We start from the raw sequence: 19,260 nt of genomic DNA, 5'->3' as shown, positions 1-19,260 counted from the left end.
GCTGCTTAAATCCCCCGGTGCCTTTAACTACCGATACAGAAAGTGGTTAATGTGCATTCGGGCTAAGCTTGGCATCTACTCCAGGAAATCACTTTAATTGAGAAGCATTAAATGTTAAAATGATTAAAATATATAAAGCCAACACACCGGTGCCCACGGCGGGGCTCGGCACCCAGCACGCCTCACCTGAGCAAGCACAGAGCTGAGGTCCCCCCATCTTGGGACAGTCCCTTAGGGCACAGGGGGAGCAGTGGCAGGGATGGAAATGCCCACTGCAAAGCATGGAGGTGTACCAGCTCTGTGTCAGGCTGCTGGGACTGCTGTCACCCCATCCGCAGCTCGGTGGGACAAGCCATAATCGCTCCATCTCCCTCCTGGACCAAAGTACCGCAGGCTTCACTTCACCCAAATTACCTGAGGGGCTGCAAAACAGCCCCATGTGGGGACAGAGCAGGTGATACCGCTGCCCCCCCACCCCCAGTGGGGAAGAAGAGCCCAGAGACAGCAGCTGCAGATGAGACCCGAATTTATTGACATCGTGTGCCCTCGACGCGGCAGGGACCGTACACAGCTCATGCCATGGCACAGGAGGCAGGGTACAAAGCAGCATCCCACAGACAGGGTGTGGGGGGGGTCGTGTCTCCCCAGAGACACGGCAATAAATAAGATCTTAGTCTTTAAATTTTTTTATTGTTTTCTTTTTTTTTTTTTTCCTCCCCCCCTCTTCCCAGCAAACAAGACTCACTTTCTGGAACTGTACAACATTTACAAGGGGAGGGGAGGACGTTTGGCTGCATCGGATGGGGACGGTGAGCAAGCAGGGACTGCTGCAGGGACAGCCCCCCCCCCATGTCCCCTCCCTGTGCCACCCGGGGGCTGGGGGCTTGGCACAGAGCAGCACCGGGGAGGGCACAGCTGGGGGCGCACAGGTGCAGCTGGGCAGTCCTGCAGCACCAACGCACCCAGCCGGGGGACAGCCTGCTCAGCATCGAGCTTTCTCACTTGATTTCACGTTTATTTGTAATTCCCTTCGCTTTCGGCCGCGGGCAGCAGCCAGTACAGCCTGATGTCACCGAACGCCCCCGATCACACACGTCCCCGAGCACGGACCCTTTTTCCCTACCGTTTTGGGGAATGTTTTTGCAATATCCTGCAGCAGAGGCTCACCCCACGCTCCCAATCATCTTTCCCCGTGTTCCAGCCCCAGCTTGTCCGTGCCCTCGGTCTCTCAGCCTCGAGGCTTTTCTTCCTGCTGCAATCCCTCCCCTCCAGCCAGCGAGGTGCAGCGCTGCACCGTAAGCACTCCTGCACGCCCGGGGATAAATCACGGCCCTGCAGCCGCAGCGCGACAGCCCCGCTCCCACCCGCCCAGCGCCGCAGCCAGCAGCCAGCACGGCCCCTGGGCCGGGAGAAACGCTCTGAAACGAACCCTTCTGCCATAAAGGCTTTGCCATCCCTGATTGTCCTCCCCTCCTGCGCACGTGGCTCTCCGCCGACCAGGAGGGACGAGGCGGGGTGACCCTGACATCCTCGCCGTGCTGTGCTCCCGCACCTCCCTTGTGCTTACACATCCAAAGGCACCCGCCCCATCCCGAGCCCCGGACATCGCCGATGCCCCAAGGATGGGCGCCGAGCCCCCACGGATCCCTCCGGCTCCTCTTCCCACGGGAAATCCTGGCACCATCTCGCACCTCCGGCGCTGCGCTTGCGGGCTGGGGGAGCACGCAGGGAGCCGGGGCGGGGGGCGTGCAGCGCTTAGAAAGGGGGGTGATCCATGTCGTCCAGCCAGGAGGCCGGGCTGGTGGGAAAGTCTGGGTACCCGACGCTGCTCCCCGTGGAGATGTCGGATGTGGGGCCCCCCCCGGCCATGGCGCGCAGCGTCTGACTCACCCCCTGCGCCCCCAGCCCCATGCTGCTGTCCATGGCGTAGTCCAACCCGTTGAGCAAGGGCGGGTGGGACGGCAGTGACGAGATGGACGAGGGCGACTGGGGGAGCCCGTAGGGGCTGCCGTCCCGCAAGTCCTGGTACGGCTGCCCCGTCCCGTCCATGGTGAAACCACCGTTCAGCAACTGTCCTCCTGCCACGTCGCCAACGCTGCCGTAAACCCGGTTGGTGTGGCCGAGCTCGGAGAGGATCTGGTCGTCTGCTCGGACAAGGAGAGGAGTGCATGGGGTGTCAGCCTTGCACGGAGAGCCCCACAGACCCCCACCCCGTGCCCCCCTGCCCTGCTCACCGCGGAAGCTGAGCTCGCTGTCGCTGACCCCGCAGTCCTCAGCTGAGCTCTCCTTCTCCAGCTTGCCAGCCCCGCGGCTCCGCTTGACGCTCTTGTAGAACTGGCCCCAGCGGTGCCGTCCCGCATCCTTCTTCAGCCTCTTCTCTTTGGCCCGACGGTTCTGGAACCACACCTGGGACGGGCAATGGGGACGTTGGTGGTGGCCCTGCAACCCAGCATCCCAACGTCCTGCGTGCCAGCACCTCTCAGCCACAACATCTTGCACCCATATAACTCAGCATCCATCACTGCTCCAACCTTGCGTCCCCGCACGATGGGACCCCCACACCCCGACACTCCAGCTTCCACACAGCTGTGTAACCAAGCAGTCCAACCAAATATGCCTGTACCTGTGCAATCCTGCAGCCCATTAGCAAGTCATGCCAGCACCCCAGCCCCCGTATAACCCAACACCCCTGCACATCAGAATCCCTGCAACAACTCCACACCCCATCATGCCAGCACCTGAGCACTCCAGCTCCCAGGCACTGCACATCTGAGTATGCCCGCAATTCACTGCCCCAGCAGGCCAGCATCCGTGCAACCCAGCACTCCTGGCAACCCAGCATACCCCTGTATGCCAACACCCATGCAATCTGGCACCTCTGCACCGCATTACTGTGGCACGACAGCACTCATGCAGCCCACCACCCATACAGTGCAACAGTCCTGCAAATCAGTACGTCACTGCTTCAACACTTTATCCCTGCACACCGGGATCCCCACAGTTCTGCACCCCATCATGCCTGCACCAAAGCACCGTGCGAATGAGTGACCCTACAACCCAGCACTGCTGACATCCAACATCTGTGCAACCCATCACACCTGCACCTCATTACCACAGCACTGATGCAGCCTACCACCCATGCAAATCTGCATGCCAGCAGTCCCACAACCTGACTACCAGCACGCTGGATCCATGCAGTCTAACACCTCTGCAACCCAGCACTACAACATCGCTGCAACCTTGCATCTGCATACAGCAGGAACCCCAGCACCCCCCACCCAGCTTCCACACACCCTGCAATTAAGCATCCCCGCAGCCCTGCAATCCAGCATCCCATCACCACGACACCCCTGCACCTGGAACCCAACTCGAGCCCTTGCTAGGGGCCAGCCTGGCGCTGGGCTGTGGGCAGAAGCCTGGGTCTCTGGGTCTCACCTGCACCACCCTCATGTCCAGCCCCGTCTCAGAGGAGAGCTGCTCCCGCACGTGCCGGGCAGGCTTGGGTGAGTTCTTGTAGGCATTCTTCAGTGTCTCCAGCTGCTTGGCCGTGATGGTGGTGCGGGGCCGCTTAGCCCCCGCCTCGGAGTCATCTGCGAGCAAATGAGTGGCGTGAGCAGACCAGGCAGTAAAACACGAGCTTGGAGGCCATCAAACACGAGCTTAGGGGCCGTGCCTACCGTTCTGCTTAGCGGTCTCATAGTCCTCCTTGCACACCAACCTCCCGTCCTCCATCAGGTAGAACTCGTCTCCGGTGGCCAGCTGCCTGCTGCAGATGATGCAGGCAAAGCAGTGCAGGTGGTAGACGAAGTCCTGAGCTTTGCGCACCACCTGCGTGGGGGGGATGCCCTGCTGGCACGCCGTGCATTTGGTCCCGAAGCGCCTGCAAGGACAAGCGGCCGGCGGGGCAGAGTTAACCCAGCAATCAGGCTAATTACGTGTGACACCTCACGCGGCGCGGCTTCATCTTCGTCAGCGGCTGCCCTAATGGAGCTGGGGAAGGGTTGAGTTTAATGGTTCTTTTAACTAATGCTTATAGGCTGCCCGATTTCCCCCGCAAGGACAGTACATATTTCATCCACATTAATACCAAATAAATTAATTACACCGCCCCGCTCGCATGATGAATCCCAGATTAATGCAGAATGATGGGGCTCTTACGCCGTAATGACAGCGCGGCGGTGCCGTGCCGTGCCAGCAGGGTGGGCTGCCAGGGGTGTGCAGTGAAACTGTGCACGGAGTGAGCAACAAAACTGTGCAGAGCGGGCATGGAGGAGCGGGCAAGGAAAGAGCAGTGGGGTCACCATCCCCAGAGGTGCTACAGAATTGTGGAGATGCGGCACTGAGGGATGCGTGGATGGGTTGTGGATGGGTTGGGGCTGGACTTGGGGATTTGAGAGGTTTTTTTTTCCCCCCTCAGTCTTAATGATTCTATGTGCAAAAATATTGAAGCGTGGCCTTTTGGGCAGCTTCAGGTGAGCAGACCTTGAGCCCCATGGATGGGTGAATCAAAAGTGACAGCATTGGGCTATTGATTGGCACAGTGGGCCCTGACATGAGCCCAGCACTGAGCTCCCGGTGCCAATACCATCGATCCCCACACCTTTAGGCCATCAGTGTAAGTGACTTTGGGATCATCAGCTTCATTTCACGCCACGATTTTCAGTGGTTGCAGTAGTGGGATGTGGGGACGTGGTGCTGGTGCTGCCGTGCCCATGGGCTGGCAATGGGATTAGGATCCCGGGGGGGGGGGGGGGGGGGCGGCAAAAAAAAAAAGCGGAGCCCCCTCCATTCTGCTGAGCTGGGAACACCCCCCTAGGATTATGGCCACATCATCGCCATCCTGCGGGTTGGTGGGGATGAAGGATGGGAGATGCGGTGTCAGCCCTTAGGAAAACCCCCAGCTTCCACCAGAAAACGGGGATAGAGCATCTGTGTTGGGAAGTAAATTTTAGGGGGAGGGTGGGGGGCTGGGAAATGTTCCATGTGGGCGGTGGGAATGTTGTTCCATGCAGCAGCCGGGGAGGTGGATGAGCGCTCGAGGGAAAAGGAGATGAGCTCGGAGGGAAAGCAGCGGGGAAAGGAAGGGAGGCTCGGTGAGGAGAGAATATTTAAAAAAGAGGGGGAAAAAAGGGGGGAAGAAAAGTGAGAAAAATGAAAACAAATAAATAAGGGGGGAGGAAAGGGGGTGGAGGGAAATGTTAAATGAAAAAAAAAAATTAAAAAGAAGAAATGGAGAAGAAAAGAGGAGCGGAGCCGTGCCCTCTCGCTCAGAGGCGGGCGGAGAGCGCAGCATCGGGGATTTCCCGGCTACATCGCGACACGGGGCGGCCGGCAGCGTGCGGGGAGGACGGGGAGAAGGACGGGGTCCTCGCGGTACTCACTTGAAGAAGTCTTCCTTGCAATAGACGCTGCCGGCACGGGCGAAGCAGCGCTCGGCCAGCTGCATCTGGCAGTCGGCGCACTTGAGGCACGAGCTGTGCCAGTGTCGGTCCAGCACCTTGAGGATGAATTTGTCCAGGATGTGCTGGCTGCAGCCGGCGCACTGCGGGATCTCTGCGGGGACGGAGGGGAGAGCGGCTCAGCAACGCCGGCATCGCGCGGAGCTTCGAGCTCCCGCCGTCCCGGATGGAGAGATGGGAACTGGGGGGGAGAGAGGAAAACGGGGAGGGGAAGGAAGGGGAGAATGAGGGGGAGAAGGGTGAGGGAGGGAAAAGAGGTTGGAAAAAGGAAAAGGGAAGGAAGAGAGGAGGGGACGGGGAATGGTTGGTGAGAAGGGTGGAAGGGAAAAGGGAGTGGGGAGGAAAAAGGGAAGGATGAAAGGGAAAAAAGGAAAATGGAAAGGAAAGGGGAGGGAAGGTGGAAGGGGAAAAGGAAAGGGAAAGAGAAGGGAGGAAAAACGAAGGGAGACGGAGAAGAAAAAAGGAAAGGAAAAGAAAATAAAATGGAAAAAAGAAAAAGAAAGAGAAAAAGAGAAGAAAGGGGGGAAAGAAAGGAAATGAGAAAAGAAGAGGGGGGGAAGAAAAAGAAAATAAAATGGAAAAAGAAGAAAGAAAGAGAAAAAGAAAAGAAAGGGAGAAAAAAAGCGAAAGGAAAAGAGAAAAGGAAAAGAAAGGGGGAAAAGAAAGGAAATGAGAAAAGAAGAGGGAAAAAGAAAATGGAAAATGTCAAAGAAAAGGGAGGGAAAGGGAACGAAAAGAGAAGGGAGAAAGAAAAAGAAAAAGGAAGGAAGGAAGGAAGGAAGGAAAAAAGAAGGGAGAAAGAGAAGAGAGTAAGAAAAAAAGGGAGAAAAAGGAAGAGAAAAAGAAAGGAACATAAAAAGGAAAAAGGAAGAAGGAAGGAAAAGGAAATCAACGAAATATTGGGAAGGGAATAAGAAACGGGAGAAGGAAAGGAAAGAAGAGAGAAGAGGAAAAAAATAAAAGAGAAAATAAAGGAAAAGAAATGTAAAAAAAAAAATAAAAGGAAAAAGGCAAAAAAAAAAAGAAAAGAAAAAAAAGGGAAAATAGGAAAAGGAAATGGAAAAGGAAAAGGGAAGTGGATGTATGGAGGACAAGAAAATAAAGGTAACACAAGAAATTAAAATGGAAGAAGAAAGGGAAAGGAAATAAAAAGGGGGAAAGAAAGCAAAATACCAGGAAAATAGGAAATGAAAAGAAGGGATGGAAAAGTGGGGGAAAAAAAGAAAGGGGGGGAAGGAAAAGGGGAAAAGAAAGGCAACTATAAGGAAAACAAATAACGCAAATGGCAGAAGAGAGGAAAAGGAAAAAAAGGAAAAGAAAAAGGGGGGGAAGGCAAAGGGCGCAGCAGCCGATCACAGCGGGGCGGTGCAGCACGGCGGGGCCCGAACCCGACAAACAGCGGGGTGACCCCGAACCCAACAAACAGCATCGACAAACGGCACCGAGAGGAGACGCCGCCGATCCCTCGGGACCCCTGACGGCAGCGGGGAGAGACAGAAACCCCTTCGTTATCCCGGAGCGGGGGGGGAAGACGGAGAGCGGGGATGCGCAGCGCTGGAGGCGGCGGCACCTCCGATGTCGGGATCGGAACCGGCCGCTGTGTGCAGCCCACGTCTGTCCCGTACGGCTCCGGAACCGAGCCGATTTCTGTTTGTTTTTAAGTAGTTCGGATAATTTCATTTGATCTGATATATAAATACACACACACATCTGTGTGTACATAGATATACACGCATGTATATACACATAAATGCATGCATACACACACACACACATATATACGCACACACACACATACAGGGGGGCCAATCCAGCCCCACTCCCCCCCCACTGCACTGCGAGTTGGCAGCACAGCCCGTTGGTTTTATTCCATCTACACTGATCGATTTCTCTCTTATTTCTCCTTCTTCTTATTATTTTCAGTGATCGTTCCGTCGATACATTCGTTTATTATTGTTGTTGTTATTATTACTATTATTTTGGGAAGGTGCTTTAGGCAGAAGTTTGGGTTCGGCAAAAGGTTTGCCGCACGTTCTCCCGCCTGCCCCTTAAGAATAGCGTTATTAATGAGGGTGTCAATTAGCGTGGGCCGTGCTGGGGGTTTATAACCTTCCCCTTCCCCCTCCTCCCCGCGCAGCTCTTTGCTCCTCAACGCCAAGCTGAAGTCGATGCAAAACGTTGGGGTTAAGGCAGAAAGGTGCTGTGAGGGTCGGGGGGGGGGGGGGGGGGAAAGAAATGCGATCTCACAGCGATCGGAAACGCGAACGGGAAAGGGCGCCCATCACTGTGAGCAGTGCTGGGGATGGAGGGGAGGGGGCGGGGGGAGGCACAAAATAAAACAAAATACAAATAATAAAATATTATAATAATGATAGAGCAATCCTTGGGGGGGCTGCAGCCTCTTTCCCACCCTCCGGAGCCCGGCCGGAGGCCCTGCACTGACGCCCCTATTTCTCACCGCACGATTTCCCCATAGCAGGGGGGGTTCAGACGCGGTGCCTCCGCGGACTGCCCCCCAGTCCCTACGGAGCCCCGAAGCCCCCCCTCATCCCCCCCCCCCCCCCTTCGAGCAGCACCACGGGAACTTCGGCAGCACAAACCCTGCTATTTCGCCAGCGATTTGTTGTGCTTAAATACACGAGAAGAACAACATCTCGTTCGCTGTACCCTGGTGCGGGCAGAAGCAGAGAGACAGTCTCACATCGGGCCGGGAAACGAATGGTGCACAGCCCCCCTCCCCCCGCTGTAGACCCCCCCCCTCCACCACGGGACGCTCCGCTTCTCCAGAACCGTTTGCAAACGCGCTGGGGAGGGGGGAGGGGGAACCGTAATAGCAGTAATCGATGATCTCGAATGCAAATTATAAATGCTAACAACGATAACAAATACAACGGAAACCCGACCGGCAAAGCTCGCACCCCCCCAACCTCCCCGTTCCCGCACAGTGTCCCCGCACACGTCCAGACGTTCACGGCCCTGCCTGGGGGGACACAAGGAGCCGCGCCACCTGTAGCTCTGCAGCACGTACCGATGGACGCGCGGACGGAGAGACGAGAGGCGGGTCGGGGCCGCGTGTCGCGACACACGGCAACAGCGGGGCACCGCTCGCAGCCCCGTGCGCACGCACAGCCGCGCTGACCGCCCCGTCGGGGCCCCCCCGGCTCTCCCATGCAGCAGCGCTGCCGCACACGGGAAGAAATGAAAGGAGAAGAAGCGAGGCCGGGGCTGGCAGCGGGCCGCAGGGAGGGGATCGGGGGAGAAGAGAAACGCGTCCTTACGTTGTACCGGCACCCCGAGGATCTCCGGCAGCCCCTTGACAGCCCCTTCGGCAGCGAGCGCTGAGCTTTGCATCATTTTATTGGCCCGGGGGCGGCGGAGGGGAGAGAAGAGGGCAAGGAGAGGGCGGCGGGCCGGCCCCCGGCCGCAGGCAGCACCGGTTCCAGCAGCAGCAGAGCCGAGCCCCAGCCGTGCTGTACCGTGCCGGTGCCGGTGCCGGTGCCGGCCCGGGCGCGGCGCCGCAGCTGTGCCGCCAGCACCGCCCGCCTCCCATTCATTCCCCCTGCGGGGAGCGCGCCTGACGTCACCGCCCGCAGGGGGCCGGGGGCGGGACCTGCAGCCCTCCGCCAATCCCCGCACGCCGCACGCTGCGGGGGGCGGGGTCTGAGAGCTGGAGGGGCAGGGCTTCGTGGCTGATGGGCGTGGTCTGCGTGAAAGGGGCGTGGTCTGGCGGCGCCACGCCTCAGGACTCCGGAGGCTGCGGAGCGTGGTTGGCGTTATCGCGACACGGGGCTGTCGTGACATAGCGCTGTTCAACAGTGCCGGTGCAGAGAGGCAGAGCGGAGATTGGGGCCGTTCGGTGCTGGTGAACCGGGCGCGGGGACGCCGAAATCCCCCCAAATCCCCCGCGGGGCACGAGGCTCCTGCACCGAGACCCATCCCGGCAGCACGGATCCTGCCCGCAGCACGGCCGGTGCTGAGCAGCTCTCTGCGGGTCGGGAAGAGCGATCCCGGAGCGTTGGGACATACGGACAGACGGACGCACGGACATCTCTTTTCCCCATCCCCTACCCAAGCCATTCCCCAAACGCCACTGCCGGAGTCAGCGCGCTATGTCCGGCGGGCTCCGATGGATCCTTCTGGCCCAACGAATCCCCTTCTCCCGTGAGGGTTCCGTTCTCATTCATCTTTCTGCTCCGCACATCGGTACAGACCTCCCCTATCGCCATCCGCATCGCCCATCCCTGCACAACGCGGCTCCCCCTGACCCCCGCAGCACCTTTCCGCACCGCCCCTATCCTCGCCCCTCTCCGTCCCCTCCGGCACGTTCCCTCGCCCATCTATTCCCGGCGGTGCTGCTCTTCGGTCGGCTTTGGGTTTCGTTCCCCCCCGGTGCCCTGAGAGGGCGTCAGGTTTGCAGAAACCCATCCTCTCCACGCTGCCCTAACTGGGAAGGGGGGATCCGGATTTTCGCATCCTACACCCACCCCCGTTGCATGGAGAAATCACAGAGCGGGCACTTACCGGCGGCTGGAGAACGCGGGGAGTGCCAAGCAGGGCGCTGTTAATTTTAATTGGGAATTAGCAGACACGAAGGGTGTCCCCCACCCCTCCCAGCCCCGCGATTTTGTGGCCGGAGAGACGCTCCTGCCCGCATCGAGGAGGGAAAGGAAAGAGGGGAGAAAGGGAGCGGCGGGCAGCAGCGAGCCGAGGGGGGGCGGCTGGCCCAGGAAAATTAAATTGCACTTGAGGGCAAATTCTATTAGGGAATAGCGACTGTCTCCCATCAGCCTGCGCCATTTGGGTAATTACCGGCGATGGGAAGGGGCGGCCCCGGGGGGAAGAAGCAGCACGGCCCCCCCCCTCCCCCGGATCTCAGCCCACCTGTGAGCACTGCACAACGCGGTGCTGCCCCACCGCATCGGGTGCCCATCGGTGTGTGTGGGGGGGTCCCCAGCTCTGCCCCCTCCGCGTGCATCGGGCCAGCACCAAACAGGATTACGGAAAGTCTATTTACGGGACTTCTCTTTTTCCTGTGTGCGTGGTGGCTTTTAGCTCCCAGCCCCGCAAATCTCCCCCCACGACGGCGATCTGGGCAGTCCCATCCCCCCCCCCCCCCAACCCCCCGCGCACCCTATCCCCCCCCGTTTTTTTGGGGGGGGGGGGGGGGGGGGGATGCAGAGGAGCATCTGCTTCCAGGAGAGGTGCACGGGGGAGAGGAGGGGGGTTAAGGGATGCTGGGGACGGGCACCTCCCCCTCCAGGGAAATCAAGGAGAGGGAGGCAGCACGACAGACGATTTATTTCAAGGGCAGGAGGATGGGCCCACAGAGCTGCCGGCCCTCTCCTCCCACCTGGGCGAAGTGAAGATATCAAGAAAATGGCTCCAAATCGGATTGACACCCCCCTCACGCACACCCCCTAATAAAGTTTATTATCAGCCGGGCTCTAATCCCTTTAAATCCCCGCACGGGGGGCAGGGCTGGGATTAGGGGAGGGCTGCGTAATCCCAATGAATTTGTTACAGGGGGATTTAGGCAGCGCCAACGGAGCAGATGGCCGCAGCCTCAGAAAACAACCATTTTCCTTAATGATTCCTAACAAGGATAAAAAGGGCAGGGAGAAACGGGGCCAGCGGCCGGCCCAGGTCCCGGTCCCCGGGGATGCTCTTGCGTCCTGCCCAAGGCACAGCTGCAGCTCCAACACTGGGGCAGGTTTATTGCCAGCTTCTTTCCTTGCGTCCCCGCCTCTGTAGGGGCCGTCCGACCACTTGGGGACACTGCAACCCCGGGGATGTAGGGCTGGGTATCATCCAGAGGCAAGAGAACAAAATAAGGGACAAGCGGACAGCACCATCGGCAAAAAATAATTTATTCCACTAAGACAAGCAGAGAGCGAGCAATGAGACGGGGAGGGGAACAAAATGCTGAAACCCACCCCCAGTGCCCCCACAGGCAAAGGGGGAACAGCAGGGAGGGAACCAACGCCGCGCTCCTGGCCCCAGGAGCCTCCTGAACCAGGAGGCTGCCCCAGCACGGGACCAGGCTGCCCTGTCCCAAACCAGCCCAGTCCCTGCAGAGGGCAGTGGGGGGCTGGGACCCCAACCAACATCAGCATCGCAGCCCCAGGAATGTGGCACACAAAGGAACAAGCCGCCCCCCACCCCCCCCCCAAAAAAAAAAAAAAAACAAAAAAAAAAAACAACAAAAATCAGCAGCAAAACTCCTGCCCTTGGCACTGTGAGGGCCGAGGGGGGTCCTGCAGCCAGAGGGGGGAGGAGGGGAAGGGTCCCACTTTGCTCTCACGCCACAGGGAAGCCAGGACGGCCTTTCCGTGCACGGGTGCGGAGTCGGAAGAAGGTGTACATGCCCAGCAGGCACATGGAGGAGAGGAAGTAGAGCGCGATGCAGAGGCTGACGTCCAGGCGGGAGAAGCCCAAGCCCAGCACCCGCAGCCAGGGGCTCCTCCGTAAGCCCCCCTCCTCCTCTTCCTCACGGCTCTCAGGCACTTGCAGCCGCTCCCAGCCGACGTCGTGATGCAGGGCGACGGTGTCCCTCTTGCTGAGCCGCCGGTGCCGGCCGGCAGCCCGCAGCGCCTTGCTCTTGAAGTGCTGCTCGCTGAAGGAGTCCAGGTCCACGATGTCCTCCCCCAGCGCCTGCAGCCGTGGGTTCCTGCGCACGATGCTGGGACGGCGCAGCTCCGAGGAGCCCGGCCGCCCCGTCTCGCTCTCCCTGTTGGGCTTCTCTGTCTCCTTCTCTCCCTCCTCCTCTTCCTTCCTCTCCTCTTCTTCCTTTTCCCGGAGGCCTGCAGTGTCCAGCCTGGCACTCGCCACCACCTCCTCCCCGGCCCTGGGGATGGGGATGGCATGGTCCAGGCGGAGGTTGCCCGGGGAGAAGTGCTTCTTGAGGAAGCTCAGCACAGCCGTCTCGTCCCACATATGCACTCCCTGCTCCTCCCGGTGGCACTGAGGACACATGTCTGGCGGAGGCCACTGCAGTTTGGGGAACTGGGGGTCCTCTGTGTCACCACCTGGAGGAGCAAGGAGTGAGAAGTGCCCTAAGCAGCAGGGACAGCGCAGCCCCACGCTGTGCCAGGATCAGCTTCCCAGACCTGTGAGGGAGCGGGATGCTTATGGGGAGCTCAACGGCTCTAATGCCACACAACCATCTGCTACGGGATGTCCCCACTACCATGGGTCCCCTCACCCTAAAGGAACCTTGACCAACCTCATCATAACAAGGGATCCCTTAACAGTCCCAGCTCCCCTCCCTTGAGAAACAACCTGCTCCCTGCATCCCCAAGTACCACTGTGCAGCCCCTGCTCCCCCCGATCCCAGCCCCATACCTGCCAGGCGTGCATTGACCTCATTGTGGTGGGACCAGAGCCAGAGAACGGCCTCATCCCGGCTCTTCACCTGGTCCATGGACTTGGCTGCCATGGCCTCAAAGTGCTGGGCACATTCCTGGCAGCCAAAGAAGTGCTTGACATAGCAGCGCATGGTGTTCAGCACCTCCAGCGGCAGCTCTAAGGGAGAAAGATGGCCAGAGGGTTGGGAGGAGGAGGAGGGATGAGTCAGGAGCCCACAGAGCCACATCACCCACAGGCCATCCCCCTATTTCCCCCAGGATGAAGCACCCCTCATCCCACTACCTTGGTCAGGGCCGCCCTGGGCAGCCTGAACTGTCAGCAGATGGAAAATGGTCCAGAGCCCACAGGGGTAACCACGGAAATGGGGCTCGCTGCCCCTGCAGCCCACCCAGGTGACGTTGGTGGGGAGCACGGCGGCAGGGATGGCCTGCAGGACAGATGGATGCAGCGTGACCGAGCTGCTGAGTGGGATGGGGGTGGGATAAAGGGGGGTGTCGGGGGGGGTGCCTTACATCCTCCTTATTCTTCACCGCCTCCTTCAAGGCACTGCGGGGCAGCTCAGGCTCTGTCCAGTTCCGCATCCAGCTGTCCAGGGACTGCAGGAAGGTCTGCACGGAGGGGCGCCCGGGGAAGTACTGTGCAAAAAAGAGGGAGAAAACAATGTGGTGAGGACACCTGAATCTAGCTCCAGGACAGCCCCCAGACATGGGACTCCCGGCATCCTGCACTGAGTTTCCCCTGCAGCAGGCTCTGAACAGCAGCCCCAGTGCCCAACTGTCTGAGCAGGGCACAAAGCTGCTCCGGAGGTAAGGCAGCACAAATCCGATTAGCAGCAATGCTCTCGGACCAAGGAGAAGTGGGGGGTGGTCCATGAGCGTGTGGCACTCGTGGCATCCATCTGCACACAACGTGTGCCACAGCTACAAGAAATACAGTGGTAGCAAACAGGAAAAGAGGCCAAGAAGCAAAAGGAAGGAGCACTTTGCTTTTTCTTCAAGGCTGACCTGTTCTCTCTGGGCGCTCAAATTACACCACAGTTCCCAGATTTGCAGGGAATTCATCTCCCAGCTGACACTTCTGCTGCAAAGTGCCATTCCTCCCTTCCACATGAGGTTTTGCCATTCAATGCATTGCCTTTGAGCCACAACACATTGCTCTCCAGCCAACATTTCCTTCCACACCGTGCTCCCCCTCCCTGCTCGGCTCACACCTCTCGGGTGTGCAGTGGCTCAGGCACAGCTGGGCTGGCAGCAATCCCGGTGTCACTGCTCCGTCCCGTGGAGGAGCAGGGAAAGGCAGCATGAGTTCAACATCCCAGGGAAATCCCAACAGAGGAAAAGCACAGCAGGAGCTGCCCACTGCCAGGGGATTTCTAAGAGCTGGAGGGACAGTCTGGAACCATCTGGCACTATCCAGCCCCAAGCCTCCCAGCAAAACCACCTTCAGCCACCTATTCATGGAGGACACGTAGTCAGCCCCATGTGCTCACATTCACATTTCTGATCCCCCATGCAGGTGGTTTCCCTCCCAGCTCCTCACCTTGGCCAGTGTGGCCACGTAGCACCTGAGAGCAGCCAGCTGGGCTCCTGCCAGCACTGCTGGTCGGCCGGCCTCCACCCGCAGTGTGTAGTGCATCGCAGACTCCAGGTCAGCCACATACAACTTGGAGCTGTGGGGACGACAAGACGCCCATCGGAACTTCGCTTTACACCCCAAGAGAACCAGCTGCAAGGAGCAGGGCTGATATACAACAGCAATATGGGATTTGGGGGGCAGGGTCCCACCCATAGGTGCATCACCCCCTCCCGTTCCCCACACCACCCTGTAACACCAGAGCAGGGCTCTGACCTGTCAGCCCACACCGGCTGCAGCGCACGGGTCTCATTGATGGCACTGCTGGTGACATTCAGCCTGTAGGAGCCACGGGTGACACCAGAGAGCGTCCGCAGGTAATAGGTGTAGAAGGAGCGTGCCTCAGCGTGCCTGCAGACAGAGGGGCAGTGAGCAGCCCCCTCCCACCCCACACCAAGAAGACCCCCGGTGCTCCCCAGTCGCACCCCCGACTCACACGGGCAGGCGGAAGAAGGAGCCGTTGCGGAGCAGCAGGTAGGCAGAGGGGAAGGTGGTGACCCCAAACTTCTCCACCAGCTCCTCCTCGCTGCTCAGCACCCTCCTCACCGCCACGTTTTCGTACTGCAGCAGGTCCAAGGCTACCTGCAAGCGGTCCCATCATCAGGATGTTGGGAGATGGGCCAGCATCCCCCGTCCTCCCATCTCTTCATTCAAGGAGGAGAAGGCAGCACCGGGTGAATCAACCCATTGGAGGTGCCCGCAGGTTAATGGTGCGCAGGGGAACAGCCATACCCACCTCTCTGCCCACGAAGGAATTGCTCTTCTCAAAGATCAGCGCCAGGTACCGCTCCGTGTTCCTGTGGAAGAAGCTGCGAACCTCCTCAGCACTGCAAGAGAATCACAGGATCGTCTGAGTTGGAGGGGAGCCTTAAAGGCCATCTGGTCCAACTCTCTGCACAGAGCAGGGCTACCCACAGCTCCATCAGTGCTCAGAACCCATCCAGCCTGACATGGCTGCCTGCAGGGATGGGGCACCACCACCTCTCTGGGCAGCCTGTGCCACAGCCTCACCACCCTTTACTGTAAAAACCTTCTTCCTTATCTCCAGTCTAAGTTTTCCCCTTTTTCCCTCTTTTTGTTTGAAACCATTTCCCCTTGTCCTGTCACAGCAGACTCTGCTAAAGGCTGTCCCCTTCCTTCTTATAGTCCCCCTTCAGATACTGAAATGCCCCCTCAGCTCTCCCCAGAGTCTTCTCTTCTCTGGGCTAAAGACGGGAGCACGGTAATGCTGGTGGGCTGCTTTGTCCCCGAGGTGAATAGGGCCATCCCTTACCCACACGGATCAGGGCTGTGATGCCATCAGTGTGGTTCCAGCCCAGGTTCCTCCCCAATGAGGTTTCCAGCCCAGTTTTCTGCTCTGGTTCACAGGCTCTGAAAGCCTGCAGGGTGAGGCGAGGAGGCAGAAAACAAAGGGCAGGCAGGGCAGGATGGAGCTGTGTGCTCACCCACGGGGAAAGAAACAACACAAGTGCCACGAATCTGAGCCAATTCGTTTGGTGTCCTATTTCTTTCATGGGACACAGAGAGCTGCAGTGTGACCCTGGCCCAACCACTGTTTTGGGAAAGCCAAACACTCCCTTGCCACGCACCGCTTGCTCTCTTTCAGCCAGGTTGAATTGAAAATAATTAAGAAAATGATAGTAATAACTAAAACAAGCTTTTTGAGCACTTCTGGTTCAGTATTTCCCTGGGAAGCCCCTTTTCCTGTGCCTATACCTCGCTGGCTCCAGTGGAGGGCATGCAGGTGGCCAGGCATCTCCACTCTGCTCCAGGTTGGTGATGATGGCACGTCTCAGGTCTGCAACAGTGGCAGCAGGGTCTGTGGGAACAGGACATCAGGGCTCCAGTCAGGGACCTGACCCATCCTCCCTCAAAACTCCAAAGCACAAAACCTATGGCTGTGAACACTCACGAGCAATCCTTATCCCATCCTCTGCTTTCTTGGAGAAAGCTCTGAAGAACTGCAAGGAGAAAAAACGAATCAACGCAGAGCACTCTCACCTCATGGAATATCCCTGCGTGCTGCTCACAGCCCTGCTCTGCACAGCCCCAGCATGACACCGGGATGCTGCCTGGCTCCGGATGCGCCTGGCCCCGAGGGGAGGGATGCTGAGCACTACGAGCGGCATGCACACCTCCGGGCACCCACAGTCCTGCACACTGCTCCCTGGAGCTCCCAGAGAAGGATGAGGAAGGGTTTCCCCCAGCCCTGCCCCGCTGCCATGAAGCCGGATGGCGTCATGCAGGTGTTTGCTTTGCAGGCTGGGCTGGGCGCATGGCTGCTTGAGGGTGGCGGGAAGACCAGACACAACAGCCTGGAGACAATTCCTAAACGTCATGTGCCCAGTGAGGTCCCCAGGACAGCTGGGCATGGCTCATGGATCCCCACACGCAGAGTCCATGCCAGATTTACTGGGCTGCCAGCCCCTGGGTCCCAGCTGGGTGGGTTTTTGCAGCCCTATTTTTTGCTGCAAAGTCCCACTGGAGCCCAGCCAGCCCCACAGTACATGCAGCACACAAGGTGTTTGACTGGTTCCAGCTCACCAAGCTGTAATCAGCCCTGCTTTAATTAAGCAACAGAGGATGGAGCCACCCTGGAACCCACCTCTAGAGCATCAAAAACAGTTCAAAACCAAACCCCAGACTCCTCTTCCTCATCCCAAGGCAATGGCAGCTCACGGGGCCAGCATCCTGCTGGTCAGGGAGCCCCAGCTTTTCTGCAGCACAGGGCTGGAGCTCTGTTTGCAGAGGGCAGCACTGGGAACCAGTGTGTTTGTGCAGCTTAGTGGGCAGGCAGGGGCCCAGCAGCAGGGACAGCAGCGTGCCAGGCACCCTGCCAGTCAGAGGGGAGAGGCTGCCTGCAGAATCCCCACGGGAATATTTTGGTGCCACAATGATGTCAGCCCAATTGAGCAAGAGGGGGCCAACATCATGGAGAAAAGCAGGGTGAAAACAGGGTACTAAAAGCCTCTCCCCCTTGCCAATCTCAACACGCATCCCCATCACCCTCTCCCCATGCACCTTACCTTCAGCGTGGGGAAGCCAGTGATCCCAAACTCGGCGCACACCTGCTGGTTGGCCTCATCAGCACAGTCGAGAGCTGCGAGCATCACTGCCGGTCTCCACTCTGCAGGACAGGGGATGGAGGACAGAGTCAGCGCAGCCACAGCCCCACAGAGCATCCCTGCTATTTGAGCAGCCCTCAGGGATTACATCCCTTTGTGCTGCCCCCCACTGATGGGAAATCCACTCCCCATCCTTCCCAGTAGGGATGGGGGATGCAGAGAGCTCGCACAGAGCCAGGCATGGGGCCAAGGCCGAGCTCATAACTGCTTGCAGCAGGCTGCAGTGCTCTGCACTGCCATCCCTGCATCCCTCCATCCCAATCTCCTCCCGCACAGCACAGGGGGGGGAGGCAGCTTAAGCGCCTTGGCCTCTTTTCTTGCCTCCTGAGGCTTGGGAGATTTGTTCCAATTGATGTCTGCTTGGAAAAATCCTCGACAAAAAAAAAGAAAACAAAAAGAACACATACAAAAAAGAAAAAAAAAACCCAACAGATCACAACACAGATTGTTCCTGCTGCTGAAGCCCTGCCCCACGCTTTCTATCCCAGAAACAGACCCAAATACAGAGCTGGGAAGCAGCCAGGCCCTGCAGCCTGCCACCAGCAGCACACAGGTCAGTCCCCATTGCACCGCCGGGCCCACAGGAGTGCTGAGCACGGACACAAAGCCTTTGCTCCCGGGTTGCGCAGTGCCTCCATCCCACGAGCAGCCCAGCCAGCACTCTGTGCCCTACTTTTCAGGCAGGGAACACAATGGCAGCACGAGGTGAAGAGGCAGCAGCCCTGCCCAACCAGCCGGTTCGCCGGGATAGGGGAGGGATGGCCACCGTGATGCAGACGGGAGCGGGGCTCCGACCCTTCCCATCCCAGCTGTGATAAGAAAGACGGAATGACCCAAAACGGGTGAGCTGGGGAAGGGAGCAACGCTCACAGCCCTGGGTACACCGAGCAGCAGGTGCCAAAAGCAGAATAGGGACAGCTCCAACGGGAGCAGGCCGGGAGCAGCGGGCCTTAGGAGCACACATGCGGGGACAGCAGGGACTCCCGGCGTGGCGGCTCCGGCACTGCCACTCCACGACGGGGCTCGGCGGGGCGGGAGCACAGCGTCGTCGCCCCGTCCCTCGTTTCCCGTCCGGGCGCTGAAGGAAGCCATCAGCCTGACTCAGCCGCAGTGCCCGCGCTGTCATTAGCGCAATCACGGGGACCAGCCGGGATGTGACAGGGGAAGGACGCGGCTCGGGGGCCGGCAAGAGCCACGCGCCAAGGTCAGCGCTGCGAGAGCACAGCTGGGCTGCACGGCCAGCACGGCACAGCGAACGGCACGGGGGGAGGGATGCCGGAGGGGCGGCGGCACGCCCCAATAGCCGCGGGCAGAGCAGGGCAGGGCCGCTCCGGGGCCGCCGGGCCGGGTGCCAGCACAGGAGGCCGCTGCTAGGGATGCCCACGCGGGCGTGGGGGCGCGGACTCACCGCGGACGTCCTCGGCCAGGGCCCGCCACGTGGGGGCGAAGTGGATGCAGTGCCCGCACCAGGAGGCGAAGAACTCGACGGCCCACGCGCTGGGGGAGCCCAGCAGCCGCCGCTCCGCCGTGTCGGCCCCTAGCAGCTCCAGCGGGTCGCTGGGCGAGTAGAGAGAGCGGGGCCGCGCCGCGGGCAGCGCCGCCGCCAGCAGCGCCAGCACCGCGAGCCACCAGCGGCCCCGCGGGCCCGCCCCGCCTCCTCCCCCGTCGCCGCCGCCGCC

General features: G+C 59.4%; 2 protein-coding genes across 2 annotated transcripts; both read right to left on the bottom strand.

The window, feature by feature from the left end:
* Positions 1-1,680: 1,680 nt before the first annotated feature.
* Positions 1,681-8,889, bottom strand: LHX4 (LIM homeobox 4). The gene is made up of 6 exons (XM_042873947.1): positions 8,738-8,889; positions 5,382-5,553; positions 3,678-3,880; positions 3,436-3,590; positions 2,235-2,406; positions 1,681-2,144 (listed from the first exon to the last, which is right to left on the bottom strand). The coding sequence occupies exons 1-6, from the start codon at positions 8,811-8,813 to the stop codon at positions 1,756-1,758; spliced, it is 1,167 nt and encodes a 388-aa protein (XP_042729881.1). The 5' UTR covers positions 8,814-8,889; the 3' UTR covers positions 1,681-1,755.
* A 2,398-nt stretch (positions 8,890-11,287) lies between these two features.
* Positions 11,288-19,260, bottom strand: QSOX1 (quiescin sulfhydryl oxidase 1; the record flags this gene model as incomplete). Its single annotated transcript, XM_042873552.1, has 12 exons — positions 11,288-12,484; positions 12,801-12,980; positions 13,107-13,251; positions 13,337-13,459; positions 14,364-14,493; positions 14,673-14,807; positions 14,893-15,038; positions 15,193-15,283; positions 16,173-16,275; positions 16,369-16,417; positions 17,483-17,583; positions 18,990-19,260. Coding segments are annotated over 12 exons (2,202 nt in total), but the record flags the coding sequence as incomplete, so codon positions are not given.

Source organism: Lagopus leucura, unplaced genomic scaffold (assembly GCF_019238085.1).
Source record: "Lagopus leucura isolate 7727_CA_CO unplaced genomic scaffold, USGS_WTPT01 Super-Scaffold_100009, whole genome shotgun sequence".
NCBI lineage: Eukaryota > Metazoa > Chordata > Aves > Galliformes > Phasianidae > Lagopus > Lagopus leucura.
Note: the sequence above shows the minus strand (reverse complement) of the source record. Positions and strands in the feature narration are given on the sequence as shown.